The 14,459-nt window shown below is 35.6% G+C and overlaps 1 protein-coding gene across 5 annotated transcripts in view; it reads right to left on the bottom strand.

Annotated features, from left to right (window-relative positions):
* The window catches only part of FOXJ3 (forkhead box J3), a 120,934-nt gene that overhangs the window by 7,424 nt on the left and 99,051 nt on the right, over nucleotides 1–14,459 (bottom strand). For all 5 annotated transcript variants that reach the window (XM_045520231.2, XM_074376693.1, XM_074376692.1 and 2 more), the window contains 5 exons: nucleotides 12,794–12,922; nucleotides 9,418–9,592; nucleotides 6,270–6,686; nucleotides 2,990–3,091; nucleotides 2,416–2,607 (listed from right to left, as the gene is read on the bottom strand). In XM_045520231.2, coding sequence (XP_045376187.1) covers nucleotides 2,416–2,607; nucleotides 2,990–3,091; nucleotides 6,270–6,686; nucleotides 9,418–9,592; nucleotides 12,794–12,922 — 1,015 coding nt within the window. The remainder of the gene's footprint in view (nucleotides 1–2,415; nucleotides 2,608–2,989; nucleotides 3,092–6,269; nucleotides 6,687–9,417; nucleotides 9,593–12,793; nucleotides 12,923–14,459) is intronic.

The raw sequence follows: 14,459 nt of genomic DNA, 5'->3' as shown, positions 1-14,459 counted from the left end.
GTAGTTGGACAGGATACTGGCATAAAGACCAACGGAATAGAAAAGAATCCAGCAATACACTCTCACATATATAGTCAAGACCATTCGACGGGGAAAGGACAGTCTTTTCAACAAATGGTACTAGGAAAATTAGATATCCACACACAAAAGAATGAAATTGGACCCTATATAACACCATATACAAAAATTTACTCAAAATGGGTCAAGACTTACACATAAGGCCTAAATCTTTAAATTTCTTAGAAGAAAACACAAGGCAAGAGCTTCGTTACACTGAATATGGCAATGATTTCTTATATATGACACCAAAGGCACAGGCAACAAAAGAAAAAAAAAAGACAGATGACATGGAAATTTTTAAATTTGTACATCAAGAGACATTACCAACTCAGTAAAAAAGAAAACAAAAGAATGGGGGAAAATATTTGCAAATCATATAACTGATGAAAAAACTGGTACCATAAATCTGGTAAGGAGTTAATACACAGAAATACAGAGAATTCCTAAAACTCAGCAACAAAAATACAAACCTGATTAAAAAATGGGCAAAGGACATTTCTCCAAAGAAAATATAAAAATGGCCAATAAGCAGATGAAAAGATGCTCAACATCATTAACCATCAGTGAATGTAAATCAAAAACTACCGTGAGATTCCACCGCACACCCACTGGAATAGCTACCATCCAAAAAAAAAAAGAAGAAAAGAACATATGTTGACAAGGATGTAGAGGAATTAGAACCCTTATGCACTGCTGATGAGGATGTAAAATGGTACAGCTGCAGTGGAAAACAGTAAGATAGTTTCTTAAAAAATGAAACAATTACCATAGGATCTCACAATTCTACTCTGGGTCTACCCAAAATAACTGAAAGCAAGGTTTTGAAAAGATTTGTACACCCATGTTCATAGCAGCATTATTCATAACAGCTAAAACATGGAAGCAACCCAAGTGTTCATTGACAGCTGAATAGATGAAACTTGAAGACATTATGCTAAGTGATAGTTACAAAGACAAATATTGTATGATTCCACTTACACAAGGTACTAAGAGTAGCCAAAAATCAGACATGAAAAAGTAGAATGTTGGTTGCCAGGGGCCTGGGAAGGGATGAAATGGGGGAGGAGTCTTGTTGAATGAGTATAGAGTATCTGCTTTACAAAATGAAAAGAGTTATGGAGACTGACAGTGTTGATGATTGTACAACATTATGACATTATGAATGCATTTAATTCCACAGAACTGTACACACAGGATGACTGGGATGGTGAATTTTTTGTTATGTGTATTTTACCACAATAAAAAAATAACTTTTTTCAGAGTGTTTATCAGGAATCAAAAAAGAAGTGAGAAAAGGAGGGAAAGAGAGAAGCTTAAGAGTTACCAAAAAAAAGTTTAGTGGCTTAGTATTTGGCACATAGAGGGCACTCAATAAATTCAGTCAATACTAAGTACCTCCCATATGTCTGGTACTGAATGAGAGGCTCTTGTATGAATATAATTCATGGGATGAATAAATCACCAAAATCAAATAGCTAGAGGCTTTTAAGTAAGCAATTCAAATGGAAGAAGCAAAGATGGAAGATTTCTTCTGTATCTAAAAATACAAAAATGAAGATTTCACAAAACAAAAGTAGCTTGACTAGGGATCTTGAGAACATGGAAAGAACAAATATGTGAAACAAGCTAGGAGAATGACTGAAGGCAGCTACTCAGGATAGAAAAGAGGGCTTCTTAGTATCAAATGTAAAATCAAGAGAACGTACAAAAAAGAAGTCAGCTTGGAGATAAAAGGCGTTAAGAAATTAAAATGAGAGAGAAAGAACTTGGATATTACACACAGAATGTAAACTTGAGAAGAGAAAACTGTGGGCACTACAATCAGAGTAAAAGTGGTGGCTACAAGCGTAAAGAATAAAGGAAGAAAGTGAGATGAGAAATACAGAGCACAAATTTTGAGTTCAGAGTAAAACATCAATGAGACTGCCATTACATATACTCTTCAAATAAACTGAAGTTTAATTCTTCTTAACATTCTTAGAAGATATGTAAAATAAGACATGCTGATTTCCATTGCAAGTCTATGAAAATTGATAAAACTTTGTAAGTATGTTATTAAAATGTATAAATCTTTAAGACACTTAATTCCCACATCTGATAACTTAAAAAGTTAAAGTCACAAAGGAAAGTCAATTGTAAACAATAAAATGATCATGTAAACCATGACAGAAAAACAGTCTCTTTATCTCAATTTTTCTAAAATACACCTTAAATATATGATTTCATTCATTTCTTAGAAGTAAACAGACATTAATCACTGTTATCATTAACAACACTACCAAGTTTCCCCAGACAGTTACTGAATTTCACATGAATGAGAAACAGAGAAAATCAAGAAGATAATTAAACCCATACCTGTTCCAATATGTTGGGAAGATTTTGTTGGATGCATGGCACCGTGACAGACATTCTGCTGAACATTACTCTGTGAGTGGATAAGGCCAGTTTGTGTAAAGAACTGATTAAGAGAAGAACAGAGATCAGCAAATTGAACCTGATCTAAAGACCAGTTCTTGAGATCTGCCTGTCTCATACTCTCCATCAAACCTATGAGGAAAGCATTAGAAATACAGTTAGCATGGTTCTGCAAACAATGCAAGGAAAACAGCAATTTTTTCCCAGCCCTCGAAATCTCCACTAGTAATCTCTGGCCCCCGCAATGAAGAATGATATTTTTAAATTATTCAAAGCCTGATTCTTTTAATGTGGCCGAATTTCTTTCAGAACTCTTGTCTGTGACCCTCTGCTACTTCAACTGGACAAAAGACTTAATTACAAATTTTACAGTGTTGTTTTTAAGCATACTACCAACTGCAAAAGAAACACTACATAAGGAGATGCTTATTTCCACTATAAAGAAACTTATAGTCTATCCAAAGAAACAGAATCATGTGTATTTGGTTATAAGTCAAAAGGAACCAATACTCACCTTGGAACTGTGAAAGGTCTACATCTGACCAATTAACACTGCTGGCGATTCGACAGCTTTCTTTTAGCATATCAAGTGTTGCATACCAATCATTGGAAACACCTATAAAAATAATATTGACAATACTATAATCTTGGATAGAGAAAGTTTGAGCTGGGGTTATTCCTGATATTGGCTGATCCCAATCCAGTTTTACAAATGGATTCAAACCCTTTATATCATGTGCTAGGGCAATCCTACTCTGCGAGACAGATGGGAAAGTTATCACTTCTCTGCATTTTACAAATACAAGAAATTGAACCTAGCGAGGTGGCATGACTTTACAAGGTCCTATGATGAATCTAAGACTTGAATCCACAGTTTCTGAGCACTATACTGGCAAACTGCCACATCACCTTATAATGTCAAATTTGATAACTGCTGTTTACATTTGTAGAGTACAAATAAATAACCAGGCAGCACAAGCTATGCAAGCAAATATTTCCCCCCTATGTAAAGTTCACTTTCCTGTCTTGTTACAACCTTAGGAAATATGTTCTTTATAATTTAGAGGCAGATTCACATTTAGAAGCAACTCACAGTATAATTTTAAGTTAAAGCACTGACTTAAGGGAGATAAATTAGATTATATAGCAAAAGAAGATGTTTCTTCTTAGGAGAGAGAAATGCCCTAACAGTCCTCCTGCCAAGGTAGTGAAGGAGAGGGCGGAGACTTCTGTAAGAAATGCTGATGAATCTAAACCAGGGCATTTCTAGTCAGGTACAATATCCTCTGATGTGACATCATCAGGAGAGTTAAGATTCCACAGTCTGTACGTCAGCAAAGTGGGAACCACTCAGGAGCACAGGGCAAGAGCTACACGCAGTGAGAGTGCTGAAGAAAAGAAGAAAATTCTCCATTTAGTGATTTCTGCCCTAATTACTCTGTTTTCGGGATCACCCCTGGATAAATGAAGGTAAGAACTAATAAAAAGGATTTTTTTTTGACACCACATGTTAACTAAAGGGCACTTGATTTACAAAATTCTGGATTTTTAAAAATAACAATGGATTTTTAAAAATAACAATGAACCAGAGATAACCTGATCCTGCCCTCAGGTAACTCATAATTTAAGGAGAACTGTGTTGGGGAAAATTTAAATTAATGCCCCAAATGAGCCACAAACATTCAAGTCTATTGGACTTTCAGATCCTATAATAAATGCTGACTTGACAACACTGAATAAAGCAATCTCTGAAGAGAAAAGTGACTGAGTAAACCCCAAACACTCAGTAAATGTTTGCTGATTTTAGTCCTTTTCGAATAACTGGTGTTAAAGGCTTTGAAATCTGACAGGCCAGGATATAAATTCCAGTTCCACCACTTACTAGCAGTATGATCTTGAGCAAACTGCTCAATTTCTTTGAGTTAATACTTTTCCCATCTATTAAATGTGGTAACTTATACTTGATTTGAGAGGATAACATGAGATAATGTATCTAAACTGCCTTATCCATAATGGGCACTCAAACAACTGTTAGTTCCCTCCATTTCTTCCCTATTAAAGACAACCTACTTGGTCCATTTCATGAATGAGAACTTTGTAATCCAAGAGATTATTATCACATCCACAAGCATTGTTCATAATTCCCCAAGGTGGAACTCTATTTTCCTTCACTGGCAAGCCATCATTGGTATAAAAGGCCACCAAGGGCACATCATGGGTTGTTTTTAGCTGTAACAGTACTTTCTTCTCCCCTGGCAATCATTAGACTCAGTGAAAAGACCTCTACTGATACCCAATCTCTGCAGTCCTGAATCAACCCTCAAAATCGTATTAAGAACAAGCTTAAATTTCTGAAGAATGTATTGACATCAAAAGGCAGAAGACAGTGACTGACATTAAGAGTTACAAAGGGGGTTGTATTATATACCCTTTTCTGTAGGCATAGATCTAGAAATAATTTCAAGATGTTTTAGAAGGTATTCCATCAAAGCAGGAATTATACTCAATTTTCTGTTTTATTGTAGAACCCACTTAGAATTCATAACCTGGGAAACAAAATAAATTGTTAAAAGGAACTTACTAAATTCCAAGTACCCTGCTATGCTATGCATTTTTGTACCTTATCTCATTTAATTCTCCCCAAAAAACTTACATCTTTTCCACTTTGTAAACAGGGCAACTGTTTCAGAAAAATTTAAGATTTACAGCAAAGTCGGAATATAAGAGATAAGTATGCACTATCTACGGCTCATTTCCCAGACAATATTTTAATTGCCTGAAACAATGGCTAGTTCTTACTGGTGAATAAAAATGCATCTAGCGTTTAGAAATTGTCCCTTCAAGATAAAAATCTTGTTGGTGATATGGTTGGTAAGTGGACAGCCAAGCAAGTCAAGGGAAGGAGCTGTACTCTGCACAATTCCAAGGGGCTCCCTTCACCTTGCAGTCTACATCTATGGCACTCTTTGAAGTTCAGCAGTGCAGAAACTGCCTGGTCTGTGAGCAATGTCAGTTAAGCATCTGACTAGAAACAATTTAAGCAACAGATTTTTTTAAAAACTAATTTTTTTACAAAACCAGAAATAGATTTTTAAAAATAAAACATTTTTTAAAAGCCAGAAACCTATCTTAAGAGCAACAGGTTAAAAAAAAAAATTAGGGTATGAAGATAGTTTTCTTCCTTTGTAATCTACCGTTTTAAATGAAATGCTGGGCAGGAATCAGCAAAGAAAGAAAAAGTGGGAACATCCACTGAATACGTAAATGCAAGGTACCAGACTAGGCATTTAATATTCATATCCTCAACATGATCCTTGTAACAACATTGTATACCAAGGTATTTTAGTTCCATTTTTATAGATGAGAAAATAACAAGACTAAAAGAGTTAATGCACCAAAGATCATAAGAGCCATATGAAGATTCAAACATAGGTCTTTCAGACATAAATCTACTCTTTCTTCTATACCACACTGACTCACAATAGACTGCAGACAGACTATGAATTCCATTCTTCTTTCAAATGCTCACAAAAACACTTGTTTTCCAGAAGGACAAAACAGAAGTTAAAATCAAAACCTGCAAGGGTTGCTGAGTCTGCCTATGTGGCCACAATAAATTATAATCAAGACAATCTCCAGGTCAATCTATGAATTGAATGAGTTACAACTATAGGATTATGGCAAGGAAACATAAAAGACAGAAGAGAGGCGTTTTGGTAGAAATATATATATAAGCCCCAGATAACAGATCCTAATTCAGGCAGCCAAACACAAGTCAAGAGACAAAAACTTACCAGAATTACAGGATACCTGTTGTGGGGGTGGCGGTGCCTGATGTGTTAACGTCTGATGCTGCTGGTTCGGATGGTGCTGTATGTGCTGATGTGGAGAAGGGTGCTGGGGGTGAGGGGACTGGAGCTGACTGTGCTGCTGCGGGTGTGGTGCTGGGTGCTGGGGACGCTGCGGATGCTGTGGTAAACCATGCGGTCGATGGGGCGGATGTGGAGACGGCTGTGTGTGCATCTGGGGGTGGGACAGTGAGACTTGTGCAACCGAATTACTGACAGTGGTGTTGAGGCCACTGCCATGACTGTTGGACAGGTTGCTCTGGTTGCTGTGTGGGTGAGAGCTCACTGTGCTGCTAGGAGAGTGTTGATAGGAACACGAAGTGTGGGACTGCTGGGAAGATTCGGAAGGGATGTTCATCAAACCTAGACAGAAAGCAAGACCATCTGTGGTCAGATTTGTTATATTTTATGACAAACATTTAGAAAATTCTTTATAGAGCAAAGGTATAATGTTGTCAGGATGCAATTTTGGTTCAGTTTAACAAGTACTGATGGAATATCCACCATACCCTGGGTTGTGGAGTTATCGAGAAGAAACATCATTCTCTGTCCTAGAGCAAATCACGATCCAGTGGAAGAGACAGACACTTAAGGAAATTATGTCCAACACTACAGTACTAAGGCAAAAGTATAAAGAGGGGATACAGAAGATTTGCTTCTTGTGTGTTTTAGCTAGGAAGGGGCTGGAGATATAGACAAGCCTTCCTTGCAAAGACAGTATCTACGCTGAGTCTTTAAAGATGAGTAAACATTAGGAGAGAAAAGTAGGAAAGCTGTTGGGTCACAATCAGGATGGTTCTCTATAGTTCTGAAGACCTTTGACAGAAGAGGAGAGTAGAAATAAAGCCCAGGTATTTCTGATCCCTTTCTTTGACTACCACAAAAACTTGTAAGTCCAAGGTGGCTAGGATCCTTAAAACTAAGCAAAACAAAACAGCCACCCTCACTGTTCTTCTTCATTACTCTTATGGAACATTCTTGAGACACATACTGTTCAGGGGTTAAGACTGCATACTTTGTTACACGAGAAAAGAGGGATTAAAATCTCTGCACTACCATTTATACACTTGGTAACTTTGTTATTAACCCTCCCCAGCCAAATTACCTCAACTGCAAATGGGCATGATAACAGGACCTGCTTCATAGAGCTGTTGTGAGGATTACATGCCATGGGGCAAGTAACAGATTCCAGGCTAAACTCAGTAAATGTTAGAGGCTATGATGATAATGATGATTAGGCCAAAAGTGCCTAATGCTAAAAATAATTTAAATATGGTTTTCAGACAGACACTCATTTTAATTAATCTTATTGCAACATGTGGTTCTATATAACTAGGATATCTTCATATCATAAAAAAGCGCATATACAATGTTTTGCTGAACCAAATACAAGAAGTTTTACTAAATAAAAAAATAAAATCTCACAGCACAGTGTCAGTCAATTAAAAAAAGAAACCTTTTAAACAAAAGTATTCTCATACTTGTCATTAGGAATAAAACTGTATCAGACTACTTTGTAAGTAGTCAAAACCTAGTAAGTTTAATAGGTAAAAAAGTTCTTGCCTTAGTCCTGGGAAAAATGTCATTTATAGGGAATCTATACAGTTATTACAATAAGGTGAAAGAACGCAGTTATTTCATTATCTATTTCCAATAAAGTCCTAACATTTTAGGAGGGAACCCAGATATGATCTATATCAACATTTTTAATCCCAAATTGTTTTTTAAATAAAACAAAACATTTTCCAGAAGCCCAGTATGTAAAACCGATAAATGTAAAGTTGCTTTTTTGGGAAGCCATAGAAAGAAGCCTACTAGGTCTTCCTCTTCATCTGCACACTTCTCCCTGAGGCAGACCTTCACAAAACCCAACAGCTTCAAAGAGAGTAACTTGGAAAGCACGGGTCACGTCTATTCTTCTTCACTGTACAATGAGGATGCTGAGGTCGAAAGTGATGTTAACTCAGTTGACTTTATGAAAGAATTCCTATCCATACTCTTTCCTTTATTAGGGTAATGAAACAGCATTACTGGTTATTTCAAAGGCAGTATTTTTCTAGTATGATCAGCAAAGCTGGATCTGCTTAGCAAAGTCTTGTATTAGAATTTTTTTGTACTTTTATAGACAGAAAATTTAATACAAAATTTGAGAAAGCAAAACTCTTACTTTAACCAGAAAAACAACTTCCCATACAAGCTACTGGTATTCATTATAACACGTACATATAATATCAACTTTCATAATATCTGTAAAATGTAAACTCTTTAAAGGCAGGGATTTTTGTCTATTTTGTCTACTGCTGTGAACAGGCAAACTCTCTAAGTCGGTATATAAATAATCTGCCAAACAAAACAATTAGGAAATGCTTCAACAGTAGAGTTCCCAACAATTTCTGACTAGTGCTCTTTGGGGGAAAGACAATGAGACATCTTGATCCTATCATATGATTCTGAATAAAAATTAAAGCAGCAGCTAATAGGACAATAACACATAATAGCAACAGTCTAGCATTTGGTTGAGATGAAGTATTACATCATGTACATGTAATACTTCATCTCAACCAGTATCACTTCTAGTGTTAAATCTGGTTTAAGTATGTTGTATAAAACAATGACCACTAATCAATGTGTTTACTTATAAATGCCATATATTTGCAAGTTTGGTGCTACCATATCCCAATAGTTATCTCTTTGCTAATGGTAATCAGAACAGAAGATCAAGGAACATCTATTCTTGTGGTACAACATTTACCACTCAAACACTCCACATGCTAGACATCACTCATCAATCATGGCAGTCTTCCCCACATGGCATAAATGCAGTGTCAGAAATCTTTAACACAGTGCTCCAGGATACCACTAGTAATCAAATGAAGTAGGCATGCAAGATGCGATTTATCTGCCATTATTGTGCTATGATAAAAATATATACAAACTATAGAAAAGGCACAAAGAGCATTCAATCCTGGATTATGATGGTAATGTTCTAAGACTCAGGAAATATAACAGCTGCTATGTGAAAATTATTCTTAAAAGAAAAAAATTTCAATAAAAAATTTATTTAAAAAGGTATTAGAAAAAAAAAAAAACTCACCTTGCTGACTAAGTGACTGCTCAAAAACTGACTTATAAAGGCTCCGAAATGAGGCACTGAGATCTTCAAAATTATATTCTGAGAAAAGCAGTTGTTTGTCTCGTTCTGGAAGGTTATACTGTGGCTGCTGTTGAGGAGTTAATGACTGAGAGACTGGTTCTGGATGATTTGTCACCTAACATTAAAAGAAAATACTACAGTTTAGTAGCTCTATGTCAGAATTGGTTTGCCACATAAATTATATAACTGAAAATATTAGAACAGTTTCTAGAACCAAAGGAATTAAATTCCTTGTCCTTGGCTTTCCAAAGCACATAAAGAACAAACCACAAAATTGTTAACTTGGGTCTTGAAGAGCCACAGAAATCTAATCCAACCTCCATATTTCACAGAAGAGAGTAAAGAATTCAAAGATGTTAAAGGCCCTTCCAAGATCATACAAATAAGTGATGAGCTAGGCCTGGAATCCTTCCAGTTTCTGTAGAATCTTCATCTTGATTTCCACAGAAGCAATTTCATTTCAGACTCACTGTACTGTGAAACTACTAACATGTCTCCTTCACTTCTTCAATTAATCTTTGAGTATTTAAACTCAAATACTGGGAGTACCATGAGTCAGGTTGTGTTGCACTGCCCAAAGTGACAAGGAACTTCAACACACTTAATTATTCGTTTCTAGGGAATTTTTTTTTTAAGTGAAACTAAGGGGAAATAAATAAAGAGTAAACAAAGGAGATTCTGAGACAAACAGAAAAGATCAGATACTTGAGCTATGCAGGGAAATCAGAGCATCATGAATACCTAAAAAATAAGAATTATCTTTGAAAAGAGCACAACTAAAAATAAAATTAGTAAAAACTGATCAGCATTGTCTCTTAAATAATATATTAAGCAGTGGTAAACTACCATTTGTTTAAGTGTATAGAAAAATTAAGGTATAAACACTGACTATAAATGTATGCAGCCATTCAAAATGATGCTCATAAAGGAGTCTACGATAACATGGAAAAACATGAATTTTGTGTAGGGGAATGGCTCCCCCACTGGCACTCTGGCGACCTTATATGTCTTCAGATAGGCCATGTAGCGCAAGTCTCAATGGCAGGATGACCTAAACCTTGGTGGAACACCCTGTGATTATCCCAGAACATGGGACGATGACTGATCTTATGAGGAACAAATTATCATTTCTCTGCCATTTCTCATCTGTTTCCCTACTTGCAGAAGGCAGTCACGGGCTAGTTTCTAGTCCACCTCTCTATTTTGCAGGAATCTGCCAAGAAATAGTTCCTCATCTGCCTCTCTGTTTTCAGTGAGGTAGGGGACTTTCTACCTTACTCCCTTAGGGTACAGCTGCAAGGTATACAACTATTGAGCTGCAGTATGGAATTTGCTCCTCTACCAGTGACCCGACACTTACGTAGTCTGTCATCTGGCTCCTCTGGTTTGGTGTCATCCTGTGGCATGTAAGGAGGTGACACCATACTGATCTGGCTTATACTGTCTGCGTAAGTAATAAAACTGTCGCAATGCACTTGGGCTCACTGTGTCCTTACCAGCTCAATCTATGGACATGTGGTAAGTCCAACCCGCAGCTGATGCTGTACTGTTTGTTGCTTAAGGAGTGCTTGATGGCTGCTTGATTATCTTGTTAAATGAAAGAAAAAAAAAGCTGTCTACATCATCTAGCTTTTAATAGGGGAGTTTAGTTCTCTTACATGTACTGAAATAACAGACATGTTTGTTCTTACTTCTGCCACGTCTGTCTATAGATTTCTTTAATTTTTCCTCATTATATTCTGTGATCCTGAACTGTGTGTTCTTTGATTTCACTTGCTTTCAAGATTTTCTACATTCAAATTATTTTAAAACAACTTAAAATCATTAAATCTTTGCTTAGTTTGCTTCAATGCTCTATCTAGTCCTTTTATATCACGACTTCATCATCACCAAGTGCTTTAATTTAATCCACCATCTGATCAACTAAACACGTAGTTTTTTTCAGGAAGGGCACATGAAAACAAGGGTAGGATGCTTTCTAAACTGTTACATCAAAGAATGAATGTCTTTCTCCTGACTTCACAAATGAATGAAAAATCGGTGGGTATAATATTTATAACTCCAAACCTAGTCCCTCAACACTCTGTATAAAGTGTTCCATTATCTTCTGGCATTTAGTATTATGGAGGAAAAGTATGATTTGTGTTTCTCAGAATGTACGTTATTTCTCCTGCTAGAGTATTTGTAATTGCTTCTGGAATTTAAAAATTTGTCATGATGTATGTAGATACAGTTTTTCTCCCCATTAACTTATCTTAGAACTCAGTAACACTTTTAAGCTTTATTTCTTCTGAAAATTGCTTCTGTACCGATTATTTGGGGACACCTGTAATTCTCAATTCTCTGTATCTATTGTGTTCTTTTACATAACTGTTATTCCTTTATCAATTTCTTCTGCATTCTAGAAGAATATTTTTTCCCTAGAGCACTGTTAATAGTTTTACAGACTTATCTTCCTTTTTTCCTACATTTAATGTAAATTTTAAAACTGCTCTCTGAGTTTTTGATTCCTTTGTATTATTTTCTTATTTTAGGCCCCGCTCCCCAATAAGCTTTTTCCTGTATAAGTTTTTACCTATTTACTCATCCTAGAAGAGGGAGTGATCAGATGAGATCAAATTTATAGTATGAATAGTGTGGTGTATGGCTCCCTTGAGCCCTCTGTCAACTAGGGAGGACATCTGCAAGACTGTTTGAGAAGAAGTATCAGAACTAAAGGTTCATATTCTTATAATAAGTAGTAAAATCAGCACAGGGGCAAGAATATTCACATATGTCCCTTTATAGCATAGCTTTGTTTTCCAGACCAAACTGAAAATACAAGATTGGTTAACAACTGGGTACCAGGTCATCCTAATCTCTGGGGTTTGTAGAATCCTCCTCTCAGATCCACTTCTGGGAAACAAGGTGAGATGGTGAGATAGATAGATAGATAGATAGATAGACAGACAGACAGACAAACAGAAAGATTGATTATGTATCTATCTATACATATTCTTTAAGCTCTTTACCAAGGACTGTAAAATATCAAACATAGCTTTGATAGGCTAAAGTATAATTTTTTTTCCTATTCCAATTGCTTTTCACTTGGACACAGAACAGAAGAAATAGACCAAAATATATAACATAGTACCACCATATACTAGTAATCTAACTTGGTAAAATATAATAGAAATCTGTTTGATTTACTTAAGCTAATGCACTGATAAGTGAGAAATACAGATCTCCACTTTTTATTTGCATTTAAATTACATCTGGTTCAGTTTTAAGCACTAAATGAGTACTCAACAAAGAAGTTAATTTCACCATGACTTACCGGTGTGTAACTGTGCACACTTCCAACACTGTTCAAATTAACAGATGCCAAACTCTGATCTGAGAGACTGTTGTTAAGGCTACTGCGTGGGCTATCACTACCATCCTGATCAGTATTGTACAATGTTACCTAGAACGAATAGAAAAGCAACATCTGAATAAGTAGTTCCTACTATAAAAAGTACATTTTAAGCAACTCTACAAAAACACAACTAAGCTGGATATGGCAGGAAGACAAAATGTTAGTGGTGTTTCCTTTTGGTACTTAACTACCCCAAGTCCATGCCCTTCAAAGCTAACAAGTTCACCATGAAATAATTTACTTTCAAAGTAAAGGACATTATTTCCATCTAGAGGTACAAAAATTCAATTTTCTATCAGATACAATTAGTTCATAAGGGGATTACAGTAGACTTTTACTGTTAAATATTTCTACAATGCACAAACTCATTTTTACTCAAGCTTTAAGCAAAACTGCTTGCTATTCTCTTCTTCCAAAATCTTAGGCATCAAAAAAAAGAACACAAACAACTGAATTTAAAAAAAGATCATAAGCATCATAGTGTTTATAATATTGAAAACTGGCAACTCCACTGTCCAACACATTTGCAAAATCATAAATATGTGATCTGATTTTTAAATAATAACATGCTAATTATGCATTAGATATTAAAGAACTATGTATCAAATTGTTAACTGTGATTAACTGGCAGGGGGCTGGTTCTTCCTGAAGACATTCATCACTGATAGTGTATATTTTCATAATGCTTGAGTTTGTTATAATACGCATTATCATTTTTAATTAGAAACAACAAAAAGATATTTTTAAAACAGAAAACCAGCCTTCAAGGTTCTATTAAGATGCTACTAACAACTTTCCTTTCTATGCTCCTACCTTCATGGGAACAATTAATATATTTAGTTTTATGGTCTAAATAATTTTTGTCAAATTTGTCAAAATTTATCCACTAATAGACTGTCAGCAACCTGAGTTCCCCAAAAAGTAATCATAAGTAGCACAGTGCTTTCTCCTCAGTACACAAGTAATAAGTATTTGCCGAGTTTAATGACCAATTGAGCTGTCATTATCCTTCTATCTCTGCTGAAAATGGGGTCATACTCAATGGCCAAAAGAGGCCAAATACCTAGAAAACTAGGCATATATGCCTCTATACTTAAGGCAATACCAAACTGTCCCACATTCACATCAGCTAGGAACAGTTATGTGTCTAGGAATTAATTAGGGAAAAGAATATAAGGAAAAATAAGAGGGCATAAAGAAAACTATGGCAAAGATTTTTCTGGTCAATACTTCCAATGTAAATTTTACTAAAAATATCAACCATATGGGCCCTTATGGGCTATTAAACAATACAATATCAATAAATTACAAGCATCCTATGATCATTTTGTTAGCGGCTCATTCTCTCCTTCCCATGCTCAGTTACCTATCACTCAAGTCAGAAATACTTCCCATCATCTTAGACAAATCCTCACAACTAAGGAGGATAAATATTTTTATTAAAATGTAGTATATTGTAGAGAGTAAAGTATCCAATTTACTAGTTTATTAATTACAAAATGAGTATACTCATTTAATCACACTCATGTAATCAGCAGCAGTTCTCAAACTCTGATCTTAGAACTTTTCAGTCTTAAAAATTGAA

The sequence above is a fragment of the Camelus bactrianus genome, chromosome 13, assembly GCF_048773025.1.
Source record: "Camelus bactrianus isolate YW-2024 breed Bactrian camel chromosome 13, ASM4877302v1, whole genome shotgun sequence".
Taxonomy (NCBI): Eukaryota; Metazoa; Chordata; class Mammalia; order Artiodactyla; family Camelidae; genus Camelus; species Camelus bactrianus.
Note: the sequence above shows the minus strand (reverse complement) of the source record. Positions and strands in the feature narration are given on the sequence as shown.